The 18,647-nt window shown below is 40.0% G+C and overlaps 1 protein-coding gene across 1 annotated transcript in view; it reads left to right on the top strand.

Annotated features, from left to right (window-relative positions):
- Positions 1-18,647, top strand: part of COL19A1 (collagen type XIX alpha 1 chain) — a 312,743-nt gene that overhangs the window by 234,122 nt on the left and 59,974 nt on the right. Inside the window, 12 exon segments of the mRNA XM_054021580.1 lie at positions 1,573-1,608; positions 4,343-4,378; positions 4,475-4,528; positions 8,279-8,332; positions 11,772-11,825; positions 13,304-13,393; positions 13,706-13,750; positions 13,840-13,917; positions 16,040-16,075; positions 16,172-16,225; positions 16,321-16,374; positions 18,564-18,605. Coding sequence (XP_053877555.1) covers positions 1,573-1,608; positions 4,343-4,378; positions 4,475-4,528; positions 8,279-8,332; positions 11,772-11,825; positions 13,304-13,393; positions 13,706-13,750; positions 13,840-13,917; positions 16,040-16,075; positions 16,172-16,225; positions 16,321-16,374; positions 18,564-18,605 — 633 coding nt within the window.

The following is an 18,647-nucleotide window of genomic DNA, read 5'->3' as shown; positions in this document are numbered from 1 at the left end:
AAAATAACAAAATTCTTTTACTTTCTCTTAAATTAGGAACATAAAAATGGCCATAGTGGGTCACATCAATGGTCTGTCTAACTCAATATCAAATCTTCAGACAGTGACCAATGCCAGATGCTTTAGAGGGAATGAACAAAACAGGGCAATTATTGAGTGATCCATCCCATGTCATCCAGTCCCAGCTTCTGGCAGTTAGAGGTTAGGGACACCCAGAATATGGGGTTGCATCCTTGACTATCTTGACTAATAGCTATTGATGGACCTATCCTCTAGGAACTTATCTAATTCTTTTTTGAACCCAGTTACACTTTTGGCCTTCATAACATCCCCTAGCAACAAGTTCCACAAGTTGACTGTGCATTGTGTGAAGAAGTACCATCTTCAATACCTAGATGAAAAAAATAGCTTTCTTAGCATGATCAAAGTTTAAAAAAAGACTTTGCTAGTTAATCATCTTTTAGTTGTAATTGAAGCTTTCCAACAGCAGATTCAGCCGAAACAATTTTTTCATTACTGGTGAAAAGATGTAAACCGCATTTTTCTAGAAATAGCAAAAAGTTCAGTCATGCTTCCATTGAATCAATAGGAGTTTTGCTAGTGATTTAAATTGAAGTAATGTAAGGCCCCAGAATGTTAGAGGATCAACTAGTTCTTGTTAAAACCTTGTACTGTAAATGATCTTCATACAAACAGAAATCTAGTTTAGGCTGTTAATTTGAAAGAATCATGGTTTTGTGTATTAAAAGTCATTTGCTTTTAAGAATTTAACTCATATTTTTACACTATTTCAGTCATCACTTTCTGATATCTGTTTCTGATCCTGTGTTAGGCCCAGGACATAGGCAGACAGCCATGCTGGTTAGTACAAGGCAAGTGGCCAGGTCCCCGTGCCACCCAGGGTTCAGAACCAGGAGTTCAGTAACAGAGAGACTGATACCAGGAATCAGCCTGAGTCAGGAAACCAGGAGGTCAGGGTCAGGAGAAGAGATGGAGATCCAGAACCAGGAATCAGGCCAAGTCAGGAAACCAGAAAGTCAAGAGCAGGTAGTACAGGGTAAGCAGTCCAAAGCAGAATGAAGCCCAGTTGTACTGACAACTTCCTGCTCCTCCTCATGCCTTCACTATGTCCCACCAGTTGTCCCACCAGTTGGGGCCCAGGGGTGAAGCCGTCTATCTGAGTTGGGCTTCAAGGAGTCCCAGTTCTAGCTAATGCTAGTAAGTCAGCAGGTGGAAAGTTGGAGCATGATGATGTGTAGACCCAGGTTTGAAAGTTTTATGCTTATGATTACGTGTAATATATAATACGTGACCCAGACATAAAAGAAACAAACTTGGGTAGAATCCCATTTTATTATCTGTCCATATTCTTTATAATTAAATTAATGTAATCATTAAATGGGCTTTCATAGTTTATATATCTTATAAAGTTGTTTGTATGTATTGAATACATATAACTGTTAGTTTGTTTTCTATATGTTTTGAAGAGTTGTTTTCCAAAAGCAGACATACAAACTATTTATCACTTAAAATTATCATGTAAGTATTAACATTTACTGTATACTATCACAGGGAGAGTCTTCTGAAAAAGGAGAAAAAGGGGATCCAGTAAGTACAGTTAAAGCTTTGAGTTAATGTTTATGCTTAGATCTGATTTTCTCACCATATTTCCTGTGACACTCTTACCTCTGGCAACGCCCTGTAACCCCTATATTCCTCATCTATAAATAATTGTGATATTGCATATAAAGCATCCCATGTGAGGTATCGGGGAAAGGTTATGATATGCTGAAACCCATTGTTCCATCTCAAAACGTGTATCATTAATGCATATAAAATTATAAGAATTGTGTTGGATAGTTTTCACTAAAATATGCTGTGGGTTTGGGAAGCAGCCAGATACTAGCTTTCCAGAGACAATGACAATGGAGGTAACCAATGCCTGGGTGGGTGCTGAACAGACATCACCAGCCATTGTCCATCAGAGGAATTACAATTCAATGACTCACTCACAGTAGACACACCAGGGTATTGCTTCAACTTGTGACTCAGTAGTGCCCACCAGACACGCCTGGACTTGTGTTCTCCAAGCACATGGACTAAGGTTATAAATCAGAACACAGTGGCCCCACTGCTTTGCCTTTCCCCTGCCCCCACCTATGCAGCAAGCAACAAGGCCACTCAGAAGACTGAAGACTCAAACAGAGGGGAGTGGCACAGGTTTAAAGGGTGAATCCTGTGTACTGTGAACTGCAGTATCCAGTGGGTTGAGAAAAACTGCTAATCTAGATGTTGTCCAGTCTAATAGGGTTGAGAGTTTTGACTGAGTGCTTATATTTTCTTTTCTTTTGGTAACCACTCTGACTTGTTGCCTATCACTTATAATCACTTAAAATCTATCTTTTGTAGTCAATAAATTTGTTTAACTGTTTATCTTTATTGGTGAGTTTGCCGAAAGTGTTTGGTAAATTTGTTCAGTTTTACAAAGGCTGGTGTATATCCACTTTCCATTGATGAAGTAATGAACCAATTAATAAGATGAGCAGTGCAGGACGGTATATTCCTGAGGTACAGTGCTGGGAGTTGGGGGGATTTGGCTGGTGCCTTTCTCTGTGTGATTCATGAGTGGCTCTGGGAGTATTCATGCGATCTAGCTGGGTGTGGGGCTCCACATGTGGTTGTGCTGAGTGATAACAGCACCTGCAGGGGTTTGCTGTTTGTCATTAGCAAGGCATTGTGAGAGACAGCCCAGGCTGGACAGTTAAGGGGGCCTTAACTCCCAGGCTGCACCCAGGGATCCTGTCACATTTACATTCTGTAATAATTTTTTTTGTACATTTTAATAGGTTTCATGCCAAATATTCTGAAACTTGACTATAAAAATGGCATCATGGGGTTCCATGTTTATTGCCTCTCGATTATTAACATATCAAATTCACTCAGTTTACCAGTAAAAAGTCGGCATTTCCAACTGCCAGCTCTTCAAACTCAGAGAGAGGCTTGGGCAAAAAGGAACCTTTCCCTTTCTTGTACATTTGCATGAGGCGGGGGCGGCTCCAGGCACCAGCGCAGCGCTGTGAGGGCGGCAGACAGGCAGTCTTCGCGGTATGCCTGAGGGAGGTCCGCCAGTCCTGCGGCTTTGGTGGCAATTCGGCGGCGTGTACGGCGAAGGTGCGGGACCGGCAAATCACCCGCAGAAACGCCGCCGAATCCGCATGAGTGAAGGCCGCCTGACTGCCGTGCTTGAGGTGGCAAAAAACATAGAGCCGTCCCTGGCATGAGGGTAGCTAGAATCTCGGTGCTTGCAGTCCTTGGGCTAAATCTGTCCTTGGTCTCTCTCTGATTTCTTCTGTGAAGCTATTTCTGGGATGAATTTTTGGCACTTTAAATACAAGGTGCAGGGTCACCACGGAGTAGACCTTGGCACTGTAGATCCCAAGAAAGGTCTGGCTAATCTGAGATGGAAGTAGCTGAGTCTAAACATCTCAACAGCAGCCTTATTCTGCTCTTATTGAAGTCAATAAGATTTTGGCTGTAGAGATTAAAGGTAGCAGATCAAGCAAACTATCCCTCAGAGTTCTAACTATTATACTAGCAAATGCACTAGTCATCTTAGTGAGAAACTGCAGCTATTTCATTAACTCTGCAATTAACACTGAACATCAAGCATAGTACGTAAAATATGTAACCGCCTTTATTAAAAACCTATTAATCTCTTTGGGAAGCTCTAAAAACTTTATTTGCAAGCAATTCTTCTTATAGCCATATTTTTATATGTCACTTTTTTATTACTAAAGATTATTTTTAAGGAATCAGAATCCTTATTCTTTAAGATTTCATCTGCTGCTTTGTATTTCTTACAGTAAATCATAATCCTCTCTTTGTGATATGATAAATGTTAGTCATATTGCTTAATGCACTGCAGGAAGAGGCTCACGTACTATAGTGATGAATGCTGTATAAGAACCTATGTGGAATAGGATATACTGTAAAAATGAGTAGCTTTGGGCATATGATATCACAAACAGGGTAATGACATTAAGTGAAGAATAAGCACCAGGGACAGAGTTCTTAAGCAAATATTTTGTTTTCATGCAAACATCCTTAGGAATAAAACATGAGAAGAGAAATCAACATACTCGAAACTGCAAATAGAATTTTTCAAAAGACAATCCTTTTCAAAGTTTTCCATCAACAACTCTTTAAAGAATAACTAGATTTTCATTATTTGCTAAATTGTGTTAACTAAATTAATATGACAACACTTCTGTGTGTAGTAACTTCAACACAGTCAATCTTAGTCTAAATTTCAACTTATTGTGATCATATCTATTATTTTCAGGGGGAAATTGGAATGAAAGGATCACAAGGAATTAAGGTATTTTTCTGATTGGTATACAAAATATCTATTTGGTACACAGCTGTCTCTTGTGGATATAACATTAAATTATTTGAGAAAAATTTTGCTTTTTAGGGTGAAACAGGAGATCGTGGCCCTCCTGGACTCACTGGAAATCCAGGATCAGAGGTATTTTAAAGTATTTATTATAAAATTGAAAGTAGCGTGTAGTGGCTTCTTATTATGCCGTTGTGTAAAAGGACTTTGGGTGCTATTTCATTCACTTTATATAGCACAGGCCAATTTTTTTTTTTAGTGTGTGTACTTGAGTTGCATGCCCAAAGTTCTTGTGTACATACAAACTGGGATTATACATGCACACATCCCTGAATTTTGTGGCCAGAATGGGCAATTTGTGTTCAAAGAACATGTGTATGCAAAGTCTGAATGCACTTTTTGGGTATTACATTTTTTGAAATATGGCCTCCATAACCAAAAAGAGGCTATTCTGATGCTAATATTTATGCAGGCATGTCAGTTTTATTCTGTGTAGGGAGCTAAATTACAAATTAATTATGGTTAGGCGCAGGTGATACAATATATGCTACTCACAATATATAGCAGGGTTGATGTCAGATGGAGACTTACACAAGATTGAAGGCAGAATATAGCTATTTTACATTTAGTTAGTAATGATGATGTTGATTTCAGCATTACTCACTGGGGAAAAATTATGCAAGGAACTTTTAGGACCACTGCTATTTCTATCCTTTGTCTGGCTATTTATGTGTGCAATTACACATTTTGTATTGTGGATATCACCAATACAGACTAATGAGTGAGTCCTCCTCATCTGTCAGCCAGCCAGGTGGTAGCCAGAGTGGATGCAACACTATCAGTCTCAATTCCTCCCCCTCACAGAGTGCAGGCAGACAGATTTCTCTAGTTGTTATCTTGCCTCTCTAGAAATAGCTTGTGCTTCTTAGCTGAGGAACCATCTCTCCTCCAGGCCTCAGCTGAGCTCTGTAATCACGTAGAATAGTAGGTACAATGGAGTCTTCCTCTCAAAGCCAAAAATACCTCTCCTGTGCCTTTCCTCTGCAGCCTTTGGCAATGGGCCCATTCTGTCCATCCTTCCCACCTCACTTAAGTACCATGCAGACTGCTCATGCAGAGGCACCACGCTCAAGCCCAATCAGGGACAGAAGTGGTTCTGAATCTGGTGCCATCCTCAGCTTCAGACACTCAGGAAGAAACCATAGCCTGAATGAATAGGGCCTTTTCTGTTTCCTACCTCTTCTGATTCTACACTCACCGTGCACCAAAAGGTCTTTTCAGACTCTACAGTGTGGACTCTGATTTTCACAGCCTCTGGTTGCTCCACTCAAATATGGATTTAGTCATAATTTCCCAGTCTAAGACCTTAGACCTAACTCTGGAGGCCAGTGTGTTCCTTCATGAGCCCCTGGAAAGAAGTTATGAAAATAATCTTTTAAACTGGGAACATCCAAATCACTACCACTTTCTATGCCTCTTGAACTCCCTGTGGCTCATGGAGACCGAAGGGATCAATGCTGTTGACTCCAAGCTGCCCTTCCTGGTTCACAGGAACCTCTCACATTGCCCTATCAAATATTCTCAGTGTGGCTCAAGATTCTGTCCACTTGCAGGTCAAACTTTTTGGCCCTTCTGAATCTGGTCCTGAGGTGAGGATATGTTCAAGTTTTGTCTCCTTTCCCTTAATCTTTCAGAGTCACCATCTGATTGGGAATTTAGTGGATTCTGCATTGAAGGAGGTTTTGGAGGAAACAGCCTTCCTCTCCATCCCTTCTTCCCAGCTAGAGAAACACAAACCCTCATCTTCCTCCTTTTCCTCAGGGAGGAATAGGCCCAGCTTCTTGTGGGGAAATCTTCAGTGAAATAGAAACCTCAGAACAAACCTCAGCATTCCTTTCACAAGCAGGAATCTAGATCCAAAGCTTTGTCCAGAGAAAAACCACTGGAGCCATTTCTGACTATTCCTGTCCCTCAAATCAGACAGAAGAATCTGTGTTCCTTCACTCCTGAAACAGGATTTCCTCAGACTCTTGGGTGATAAGTCATTAAATCCCCTCCTGCCCCCGATCTTCAGTCACATTTCTCCTTCTCTCTTCTGCCCCAGAATCCTCAGAAAGGGGAAATGTTCTGTAAATTGTTGGTTGCCTCCACTTGGTAGAGGCCATATACCTGGCTTCCTTTGGTTTGGCATCAGCCCCCAGGACCTTACAAAAACAATGGTCACCATCTCAGCTGCCTTTAGAAAGTGCTGCATGATTCCTCACCTGGCTGGCTGGTCTGGGTTCACTGATGTAGGAAACCTCTGCAGCAATCCAAGGACACAGTTCAGTCTATCTATCCTAGGTACTTAAATGGCTCTCATTGCCATAGTATAGGAGTGCCCCACATTTTTAATGTATTTATCCTCACAAAACTATGAGATAAGGAAATACCATTTTACAGATGGGAAACTGAAGCAGAGAGAGGCAAGCTGATTTGCCCAAGATCACACAGGAAGTCTATTGCAGAACAGGGACTTGAACCTGGGTATCCTGAGTAGTGGCTACTGCCCTAATAGCTAAAACCCCCTTCCTCTCACCCTTCTTCAGTGACCTTGGACAGCTGATATAATTAAGAAAAGAAACTCTCCAGTTCCTTCCCAGATGTATATACACCTTGTAGAAGCTTTATAACCATGACAAACAGAGCATTCCTTCCTTCCACAGAGACCTAAAGCAAGAAGCTTTGATTCATTTTTTTCCAGTTCAATGGCTTAGGATCCATCCAATCACACATGGCCTTGTTGGAGTCCTATAGTCCCATGGGCAGGATTCTTTTTTCAACCTTTTCAGCAGCAGCTGTTATCCTCTTTCTATGGACACACTGGGCCAGATCCTCAGCTGGTGTCAAATGTCATAGCTCCATTGACTTCAACAGTGCTACAATGATTTACACAATTGATGATCTGGCCCATAAAGCAGGCCCCCTATGTGGACATGTTTTGAGAAATTAGCTCATTAATATGGAAACTTCTAATATATTTCATTGGGAAGCATAACAATGCAAATCTTATCAGGGCAGTGGAGAATGAACTAGCAGTAACTGTTGTGTAACTCCGACAGACCCTGGTCATCGACGGGCGAGATCAAACCTGGGACCTTTGGAGCTTAGTGCATGAGCCTCTACTGCGTGAGCTAAAAGCCATATTGCTGTTAGCTAAGACTGGAGCAGACTCATTAATTTCTAAGTGGTCTTGGTGCCCTTAGAGGGGACAGAGCACCACACACAGGTGGTGTGTGGGTTACAGTTGCTCCCTAATCCAGGTAGAAAATAATTCTTAGCAGCTCTTTTGTTTGTGTCAGGGGTAGCCAACCTGTGGCTCCGGAGCCACATGCGGCTCTTCAGAAGCTAATATGCGGTTCCTTGTATAGGCACCGACTCCAGGGCTGGAGCTACAGGCGCCAACTTTCCAATTGGCCAGGGGGTGCTCGCTGCTCAACCCCTGGTTCTGCCACATGCCCTGCTCCCACTCCACCCCTTTCTGCCGCCTCCCCGATCCTGCAGTGCCCTCGCTCCTCCCCCCCTCGCCCACAGCCTCCTGCACGCCATGAAACAACTAATCGGGAGGTGCAGGAAGGGAGGGGGAGGCGCTGATCAGCGGGGCTGCCGGTGGGTGGGAGGTTCTGGGAGCAGGAGTGCGGGAGCAGATCGGGGACTGCTGACATATTACTGTGGCTCTTTGGCAATGTACATTGGTAAATCTTGGCTCCTTCTCAGACTCAGGTTGGCCACCCCTCGTTTATGTCCTTATCGTGGATAAAGTGCTTTATTCTTTATTCAGTATAAAATAATTGCAAATATATTGATTTTTAACTCAAATTAATATATATACACACACTGTAGGGACTGCAAGGTCCTCCAGGACCCATTGGACCCAGAGGACATCCAGGAGAAGTTGTAAGTATGGTGTAATTTTCTACAGTCAGTAAAATCTGTTGAGGTGAGATATTAGACAATGAAACAGTGCCATGGGAACTATTGTTGTGTGGTCTTTTTGTGGGGGGTGATTTAATAGTTAGCCCATGGGATTTGAAAATGCAAATTCCAACTCTGCCAGTGACTTAGTGTTTGGGGTTGTGCAAGACCTCTGTGTGTCTTTGTTTTTTCATCTACCAAGTGGGGATTTTAATACTAATTTGTGTAACTCACAACTGCCCAGATCACCCCCTATTATAGAAATACACACCAGAGGTGAAAAATTCCACTAGACTCCCCTTACAGAGCTTGTCTGAGATCATTACAATGAGTTGGAAAGATCACTGTGATAAGATATAAGATTGGGGAAGTCAGGAAGGGAAGAAAAATGAAAGACATTATAAATAAATGGCCTCACTTTTACAATCTGTGTTTTTAAAATCTATAATTTGTCATTATCAACAAACTTTCATTAATAGTGGATAATATGAATCTAAGTATGCAGACTTATTTATTACCTTAGCACTCTAGGTCAGTGGTATAAGTAAGAAGTCAGTCAGGACCAAATTCATCCCTCGTATAACTACATTGAAGGCAGGGATAAATTAGGTGTCAGTCTCTAGCTTTTTCAGACTGCAGTACTCCACTTTATTGAGAAACAAACTAAAAGGAAAATGCTTGTCTAGAAAATGGGAATAACAGCCTTTGATTATTATTGGCAGTTGGTACTCAAAGTTCTTCTATTACAGATTAATCAAAAACAGATATTCTCTCTGACATGCTTTTTCATAATGTGTTATGATTACTTTAGGAAATTACCAACAAATGACTTGTTGCAATAAATGATCAAATAGAATACATATGACAGTAACATGTGTTGTTCTAGTTTGTCTTTATCTTCCAATTCAACTTTGGACAGTTATTCAGCATTTCCAGTTGCATGTAATTCAAATACTAATACTATAAGTAGTATAATTATTAGACTTAGAATATATCTCTAGTCACAGTGTGCGTGCTGCTGTACCAATGCATAAGGGCAGGAATTGGTTCAAGGAGTTCTTCCTTGCCCCTTGCACACCTGTACATGAGGAAACCATGATCCCAGTCCTTGGTTTACTGTGAGCACAAGAACAACATGTCTGTTAGTTCCACAGTAGTATTAGACATCCCAAAAAGATAGGGCCAGGACCCTACTGGCGGGTGGGCTGCAGCCACCTCAGGAAGGAGGAGAGGAAACACACACTTCCATCTTCAGTGGTGCTTTCCCACCTTGCATCACCAGAGGTTTCTATTTGCTTAGGTGTCTAACAACCAGAGTGCCGCCAGGAGCTCGTGTTAGTGCCTTTTGCCTTTGGCACTCACATATACACGTTCAGAGGCTATGGTTTGTATAGGTACAAAGGAGCCCCTTTGCTTGAACACTGCTTTAAAAGTGTGACATGCTCATGATTATTGCTAAAATGTGTTTTCAAGCAATATATAGACCTATATTTCAATTCTGTTATTGTTGGCCATGCAAAATATGTGCAGGTGTATGCAAATAGGCATTCTGAGTACAAAATACACAGCTGTGTGCAAAACAAGTGACTGTGAATACAAGTAATTGATTGTGTATGTAATAATTTATTTGGCACCTGAATTTAGTTACTAACATTTAATTTATACATGCCCAATTTAGGAATCTATTTTTAAAATTTTGGTTTGTAAGGTACATTCATCTACAGTATCTTTGACTAAGTAGCATATTAAAACATGTAATTTCAAGACTGAACTCTCCAGTCCCAAAAATTGTTTGTGAATTGTACTGCAAATTTCTTGGGGCAGGGACTGCATTGTCCTTTATGTATTGTACAGCACCAAGCATACTTGTGTGCAACGTGTATGACGATAGGTCCCTAGTTTTGCCTAGTCTTTGATTTGGAACAGTAGAGTTGGGTGAGAGGACTGTCGTGAAGCTAGTTCTGACTCCCAGATTTTCTGCCCAATGCATGGGGTGGTGGGTGCTGCTTTAACCTTGTTCCCCGAGAAACCATTCACCAGCTGTGGTTAACTCACTCTGGAATTTTTTTCTCCTTGCCTCTGACATGGCTTGTACACCAGAGTCTGCAAGGGAAGATCACTTATCTACACAGGGGAATCCCCAGTAAGGCAGCGAGAGCCAGATTGAATCCCCTTTATGTCACTCTAAACATGGATGAAGCAGGGCAGAGACTCTGGCTCATAGTTAATACATCTAAACTCCTATATACTTTTGTAATGATTTTCCATTTGTGAAACTAGTGAACACCTTTCACTCATCTACAGTTCAGGTTTTTTGATATACTTTTGAAATGAATGATGTATGAATGTATGAAACAAACAATTTGTCTGCATGTAGGGCAGAATAGAGTCAAGCAAGGAGAACACAGCCAATTGAATGTTTCCTACTGACATGAATATTTCATTCATTCTTTACGTGCAAGTGCTAACAAGATTATATGTTTCCCACTGCAAAGAAAAGTTCAAGCAATATGCCTTTCAAGATCTTTTTGACAAAGATAATTAATTTTCATTTGAATTTGCATATTATTGGGCATGAATACTAGAAATTCTTGCCTTTGAGTAGATCTACCATTTGCTGTGGAAACTTACCTAAGGTTCATGATGGACAAGGATACACTACTTCATGGAATAAATGTAATGTAATGTATTAAGGCGGATGACAACTCTATACTTCCTTTTGAAACAAATGTAGATCACGCTTTTCTATAAAGTAAATGAAAATCTTGTGGGGTTAGAGAGTGAACTTGAGTTTAAGCTATTTATGCATGCTTAGGTAGTTTTAAATTTATTTTATTATTCTTTCATGTCTCTGCATCTCTAGTTGCTTGTATTATTAGGAGGGAAAGGACAAACATGAAAATCAAAGCTTTGATGTGGAAGCAGACATCCGGAGGAGGGACAAAATACCATTTTTTTGCTGAGATTTTTAATTGTTGTCTTTTGAATATTTAAAACTAACATTTTTTTTTTAAAAAAAAAGGAGATTTGGAGTTAATCAAATATACAGCTCCTTGAGGCTTTAAGAGTAAAGAAAATATCAAGCAAGTTGTGCCCAACACCGTACACATCATATCTCGGTAGCAACAGGCAAACTAATCCTTTAAATCTAGTCATTTTACTTGCTACCATCTTCCTTTAAACACTGTCAGTTTTCATGACTTTGGTTTATTTTGATATTTTTTTCCAGAAATCTCTTAATTGAATTTTTTCAGGAAGGTACTGCCCAGAAGGGTATAGAAGGCAATTTTTAATTAGTAAATATTCATTTAAACAAAATAACATATGCATAAGTGCCTTTTTCACCTTTAATCTCAGATAGCATTCTGACCTGAAAGATGCTGTAATCAGTGTAAAATGTTGTTTTTTTTAAATTAACTAGGGTTTACCGGGAGAGCCTGGGATACCAGGAAAACCAGGAATTAAAGGAGAAAAGGTATGCACTAAAATTTGATCAATTAAATTTATGATTTAGACAATATTAGTCAAATATTATAATCTTGAAGGAGTCTTCCATCCTTCCACATTCATCTATCTAGGTACTTTAAGAATAAATAAAAAACATGCCTCTTGTTTGAAGAGTTTACCTTCTAATGTGTCAATCCAATTTCAATTTAATAATTGAAAGAATCCCATTGACTTAAAAGGGGGTTGGATTAGGCCTGTAGTTGAACATACCAGTACTACAGAACAGCAAGAGTTAATTGTGTGCGTGTGTGTATACCTTCATGTACTGGGAGAGGGGGAGAATTATATGGGAAGGATGTGAATTCTGAGATAAGTTATTGCATTTATACATCTTGGGGTTTGTGTTTTAAAGAAAGCCAATGAAGTACATTAATAGTTTGAGGGTGCAAGCTGTTGAGCAGGCATGAATAGAGATCAGCATTGGGGCACAGACCTAAAGAAGCTAGTCTTGTGGAACAGGAAGAAGTATAAGGTTGCACACACATGATCTGGGAGGATATCTGAGGTGAAAAGGGCAGCATGAGAAAAGGCACAAAGTCACTTGTGGAAGATGGAGTTGGGCTAGCCAGAGATGTGCTGAGTTCATAGAGTGTAGAGTTAAAGTGAGAAAGATAAGGGAAATGTAGGTAGGAGTACAGCCAAGCAGAGCCTTTAAGGTGAGAAGAGGAAATGTCAGTAATTGAGATGAGGGATTGACTAAGGCACGGATCCAGGTTTTTGCAATAGGGATAGAGAGGAGGGGATGGACTGTGGAGATGTTGCAGAGGAATAACTGGCAGGATTTAGAGACAGTCTGGGTATTAGAGGATGAAGGAGAAAGAAGTGTAGATATGATACCAGCATTGCAAGCATGAGTAACTGGGAAAATAGCGGAGTTATTAACTAGATTAGATGGACTCTTGGTCTTTTCTCTATAGAAAATCCCATGTTCCTATGTTTTATTTTGTTTTTTTACCTTGCATACTTACCCATGTAACATTTTTTTAGGGAAAATATATATTTTGTTAAGAAATTAGAAGCTGTAGATGTGTTATCTAAACATATGTAACAGATTTCAAGACATGTCAGTACTTCCAAACACCCTATCATAAGACTCCCTGTAGAATAGGTGTTGGCCTATCTGATTTACAGTGAAAAATCTCTGCTAGCAGTATAGCAAACACCTGCTTTAATGTATAGAGCCTGGCTGGCATTACAAATAATGTTTTAAAAGTTGGTTTTGTTTTATAAAACTGGAGTCATGTGTTTGATTCCTAAATAAGCTGATGTAAGTACAGTGGTACATTCTGAAATAGGGCTGTTTAAAATGTTTACCAATACCTAGAGATGATAGGTAACAGAGATCTACCATGTAAAATAGTCATGATAGCCAAGACCTATCTTAATGTTAATTTTCCTGAAAGAAAACACTAACATTTCAATTAGTGGTTTATATCTATTCCACAGGGTGATTCTGGTGGAATTATAGGGCCTCCTGGACATCCAGGTCCAAGAGGTGAGACAGGACCCCCTGGGCCAAGTCTGCCTGGGAAACCAGTAAGTACTTGCTACAAGGGCTTTCATTGCTTGTTTCCGTGTAGCACTTGTAGCACTACTGAAAATGATTTGTATAGCAATACTAGTATAATTTTGAAAACAAAGTGTATGTTATGCCTGTAAAGCAAGTGCATAGAAAATACAGTCTAAAATCTCTTGTTGTTAATGCAAGTGTCTTTTCAATGATCCTACAGACCGTGGCACTAATAATCAAGATGTAGACAGATCATTTTTATTTATAAATGCTGACTACCTCTGACAATAAAATTCAATCAGACTCTGCAATTTTAAGGTAGAATTATTGTTTTTTAGGGTCTGGCTGGCACTCCTGGAACCCCAGGTCCACGAGGGCCTAAGGTATACAAAATTATCATGGTTCCTATTTCTAAGAGAAACACTAATTTCTGCTTTTAAAAATGAAACAGAAAGTTTTGTAATCTTATCAGGGTGAAAGAGGACTGCCTGGCGTACAAGGGTCTCCTGGAGAGATGGGGCCACTTGGAATAGGAATTCAAGGACCTCCTGTAAGTATAGCAAACAGTATATGAGAGTTTCGTTTTAGTTATTACTGAGAAATCTATGTAATGATCAGGTTCATATAACATGTTTCAGATTAGATATTCCTGATATGAGTTCCCTGCTGCTTTGTGATTCCTGACCCAACACCTCTTCCCCTTTCACAGAGCGGAAAATGATATTACTGTCTAGGTCTTGTTGTTAGTCCCTCTAGAACTTCACTTATAAGTGGAGGATGGGAGACTTGCAAGAGCCTGTACTCCGTGCCCTCCCACATTAATTGCACATTGCACTGGGACATCATAAAGCTGAAGGTTCTTTTTCTGGCTGACAGCTGTTTTGAATTTGTCTGCCCTTTCTGCTTCCAGCACTTGCACATGAGAAGAGACACTAAGCCCCGTTCAGCATCCCTGGCTGTCACTCAGTCAATAACCACAGTCCCCTTCTCTGTGTCATCCCCCGTGCCCTGTACAGTGGGAGAGGCAGAGGCAGGTACTCTGCCTCGGGAAGGAAAAGGTGAGGCTGGGCAGCTGGGCAGCAGCTCCTGGGCTTCAGTGTTGGCATGCCTGAATTACTAGAATTGGAGTACTGTGGGTGAATTGTGGGTGCAGAACTGGAGAATTGTGGGTGCAGAGTCTCCAGCCAGAGCTGCACAACTCAGCACAAGCTTCACACCCATCAAGCAACAAAGTCCAGATGTGGCCAATTTCCACCTGTATATTTTAAACATGAAATGAGCAAAGGACACTGTATCTGGAGTAATCAGAATAAATAGCTGCAATAGTATGGTCTTTTACATCATTCTTGCCATCAGCAGCACACTGTTCGAAATCTTTTTCATTCTTGCTTCCTAACACTGCATCTTTATTGCACTTATTACTTCAGCATCCAGTCCATATCTGGAAGTATCAGTGGTTACAAGAACTTCTTCAGATATTCCCCCAAAGTAAATAGAACATATTTTTGAAAAGTAAGACATTGAAAAATATCAGTGTTTTTTCTTTAGAATGTAGCTAGCTCCAGAAATTATAAACTTCATTACAGCAACCTATACTATTTTCTCCCAGCATTCACTGCTAACTTAAATCGTTAAGGGCCCTAAAGTTTTCCAAGGTTGAAATACCAAGTAGCAGATCCTTTGCCAAGCCTGTGTAAAGAGGTGTTGTACAGAGACAATCTGTAATAGTGTGGAGTGGAAGATAGATTTCTCCCTCAAGAGAAACTCGGGGCTACAGTGGATTCCATGGGGTTGCTGCCCATATTCACCAGGTGAGGGATTTTTCCTTCTGCATTTACATAGTCACGTGTCCACCATTCTTAACTTACTCAAACATCCTCATTATTGTGTGAGCCCCAATAGTGCACAGCTCTGTGGTGATCAGGACCCCAGTGTGCTCCCCCAGAATACTGCCCCTCCATAAGCCATGGAACCCTCTGCAACCTGGGAAGTTGGGAAGAAATTTGGCCTTAAAAGGACTGAGTTTTAGAGAATGCCAGCAGTTGTTTCATAATCCAAGCGATAATCTTTCTTTGTCTAGTTGTCTTGATAGTGTTCAATAATATAGGAGGTAGATGACACAGGTCATGCTCATGAATTCTACTGCGATGAAAATGGCAATATCCTGTCAGTCCAAACCAACATATTAAACTGAACGTTTCACTTTATTGAAATGACTAAGTTATAGAAATCATAATACTTGAGACAGATGGCTATAGATTCAAATATAAGTTTTAAGCAAGTCTAATAATTTAAAAAACAAATTAATGTTATTTAAATTTTTACATTTTTACATTGATTCTTAGGCATCCTACAATTTGTGATGCTTTTGCCTATTGCATTGCATTAATTTCAGTTTTCCCTGTAAATCTCAAGCTAACTGACCAGTCCATTAGTCATTGGTCAGTGGCCTTACTTTCCATGTGAAATGCTTCTTAACCAAAATACTGGATCTGATCACCCTTGAACTTTAGCAAAATTGGGTCCAGATTTGTAACCTGACATTTCAGCAGGTCCCATTCTCTAAGATGCGCTGAACCAAAAGCCCACAGTCAGTATTTTTGGTTCAAGATCACCCCTGTTTTAAAAGCATTGCTGCTATTATCTGAGTCTACATTTGGCTATTTTTACAGGGTCCTAAAGGTCCATTTGGGGAACCAGGTGCCCAGGTAAAATACTTATTGTATAATTTGGAAAAATGAATTTAACTTAATAGGTTTTCCAGTTTCTTGAATCATATCTTAAGTAACTGTTCTGTTTATTAGGGCCCTAGAGGACCCCCTGGATTACCTGGAACTCCAGGTACCCCAGGTGCTGATGTAAGTAACAGTTCTTTATATAACACTATATTGATGTATATGCCTCTTATCAATGACTGAAATTTAAAATGCAATGGTCTTGTTTCTGTTTCTAGGGTAGTCCAGGACCAGATGGGAAGCCAGGACTTCCTGGTCCTCCAGGTGACCCAGTATGTATACAAACTATGCTTAACTTACATTGTGTGGATGCTAGTATTTTAAAACAGAAAGACACCAGATGCCTAGTAGGCCTAGCAAACTGTATTCCAAGGATCGGCAACCTTTGGCCCATAGCCCACCAGGGCCAGCCCCCGCAGCCCCCATTGGCCTGGAGCGGCGAACCGCAGCCAGTGGGAGCCGCGATCGGCCGAAAATGCAGACGCAGCAGGTAAACAAACTGCCCGGCCTGCCAGGGTGCTTACCCTGGCAGGCCGCATGCCAAAGGTTGCCAATCCCTGCTGTATTCAGTTGGCTGCCTAGTGATTTTTTTTTATTTAGTTCATAACAATATCATTGATGTTATGGTTATGTGAGCACTTTCATGATAAAAGTCGTTTTCAGGAGGTTATACTTTAGCTTTAATAGTTTGTTCCAGGCTGCAACTTGGCTTACCATGTCTCAGCCCCAGGAGCAGTTCTGTATAAATTTTCAAAGACTATAGTTTGGTTCTTCTTAAATTAGAAGACTATGGGAAAAATTGCATTGCTCTGACACATTTAAAAAGCTATTATATTATTAATGACATTTTGAAAATAATTAGCCCATAATGTGAACTAATTTTCTCGAGTACTAACAAAAGAATTAAATGGCTAAGATGAACAGAAACCTGAAACGAGTTTAGATCCTTTAACATGTTCCCCAAAGTTGAAACTTTACAAGCTTAATTTTGATTTTAAAACAAATGCTGACAGAGCCATCAAAAAAGGTAAATAAAACTCTCAGAATTCCTAGAGCAGCTCTTGGGACCTGTTGCTCAGCAAAGTGAAACCCTTTAGTCACTTGTTAACCTCACTTTGGTCCTTTGGCCTTTCCTAAGTGGTTTGGGCCAAAGCCTGCTACCATATAACCAGATTTTTAAAAAGGCTTAGTTTCAGATAACAGGTGAGATGCAGTGGTAACTCCTTAAGTGTAGGAAATTGTTTAAATCCTAAATACCATCTTAGTTTTTATTTGAGACATGACATATATAAAAAGAAAATAAAAAGACATGGCTATCCCAAACACCAAGCTCCAGTGCTGGGAAAGCTTATGGTGTCTTTCAGCCAAATCGCTTACAAAAGTGTGAATTCAGCCTCTTCTCTAATGAACATCCCTCTCAGTGAGTGTTTAAACCCTGCCATGTAGACTAGTCCTTCTCTAAGAACTTTCCTGGCAGATTTGTCAAGGTTTGTGAAACCATGCTGAATGTGGTATGTCCTTCTCTACATTAGCTGTTAAATCATGTTCAGAGGTGGTTCCACTGAACAGGTTGCTGACATCTGTTGTCAGCAAAAGGCAATTTTCCTAATGTACTGAAGGCTAAGGTTCGACACTTTTGCTTTCCTGGTGTGGACAGGACCCTTAAAGCTTTAAAAATGTTAACATTTGAAACTGGTTAAATTGAAGACAAGTACACACCAGATTTGTCAGTGTATCTAACTTTATATCGTGACCAAGGCTGTTTTTTTTCCCAACAATCACAGGAGTAATTTAGCTTGTGATTTTCATGATTTACAAAAAAATCCCTACATTTTGACATGTGAGGATTCATTTTTTGGAGCTGGGTGGGTGGAAGTAACAGCTCAGTCAGTTTCATGGACAACCTTGAGAGATACAAAATTAAACCTGGCACTTGAAAAACTAAGGGAAGACAGGAGGAAAACAGAACTGCTACACAGAAGACCAGATCAAAGAACTATCTGCAAGGGCTTTAATTTTCCAGGGGTGATGAGATTTCTCCCTCTTCCTGCAGAAATAAAAAAAAGACTTAAACATTTTGGGGGGCTAAGTTGGGTTTCAGGAAAGTACACTCTGATAGTGGAGCTACATGTTTCAGTGCGTTGACTGTTTTCATAGCACAAACACAGTTTTAGCTAGTTCACTACAATAGGGAACAAAGAACTACCTTGGGTAGAAAGCATTAACAAAATTTTAAAAATATATTTCAATATTGACTCTTGCACTTTTCATCATAAATACTTTTTATTTTTCCTTAAAAATATCATGATACAACAGCTTTAATCATGGCTCATTTGCATAATTATGTAAACTTTTTTGATACCATTAATACATATGGAAACCATGGACCAAATATTTAAAGATGTGGGATATATATAGTATATTAAATATTTCTTACGTGTATGCATGTGTTTTATTTCAGATTGCACTTCCACTTTTGGGAGACGTGGGTGCTTCATTGAAGGTAGTATATTGGTACAGGAGGAAGTCTTTCCACTAATATGAA

This window comes from Malaclemys terrapin, chromosome 3, assembly GCF_027887155.1.
Source record: "Malaclemys terrapin pileata isolate rMalTer1 chromosome 3, rMalTer1.hap1, whole genome shotgun sequence".
Taxonomy (NCBI): domain Eukaryota; kingdom Metazoa; phylum Chordata; order Testudines; family Emydidae; genus Malaclemys; species Malaclemys terrapin.
Note: the sequence above shows the minus strand (reverse complement) of the source record. Positions and strands in the feature narration are given on the sequence as shown.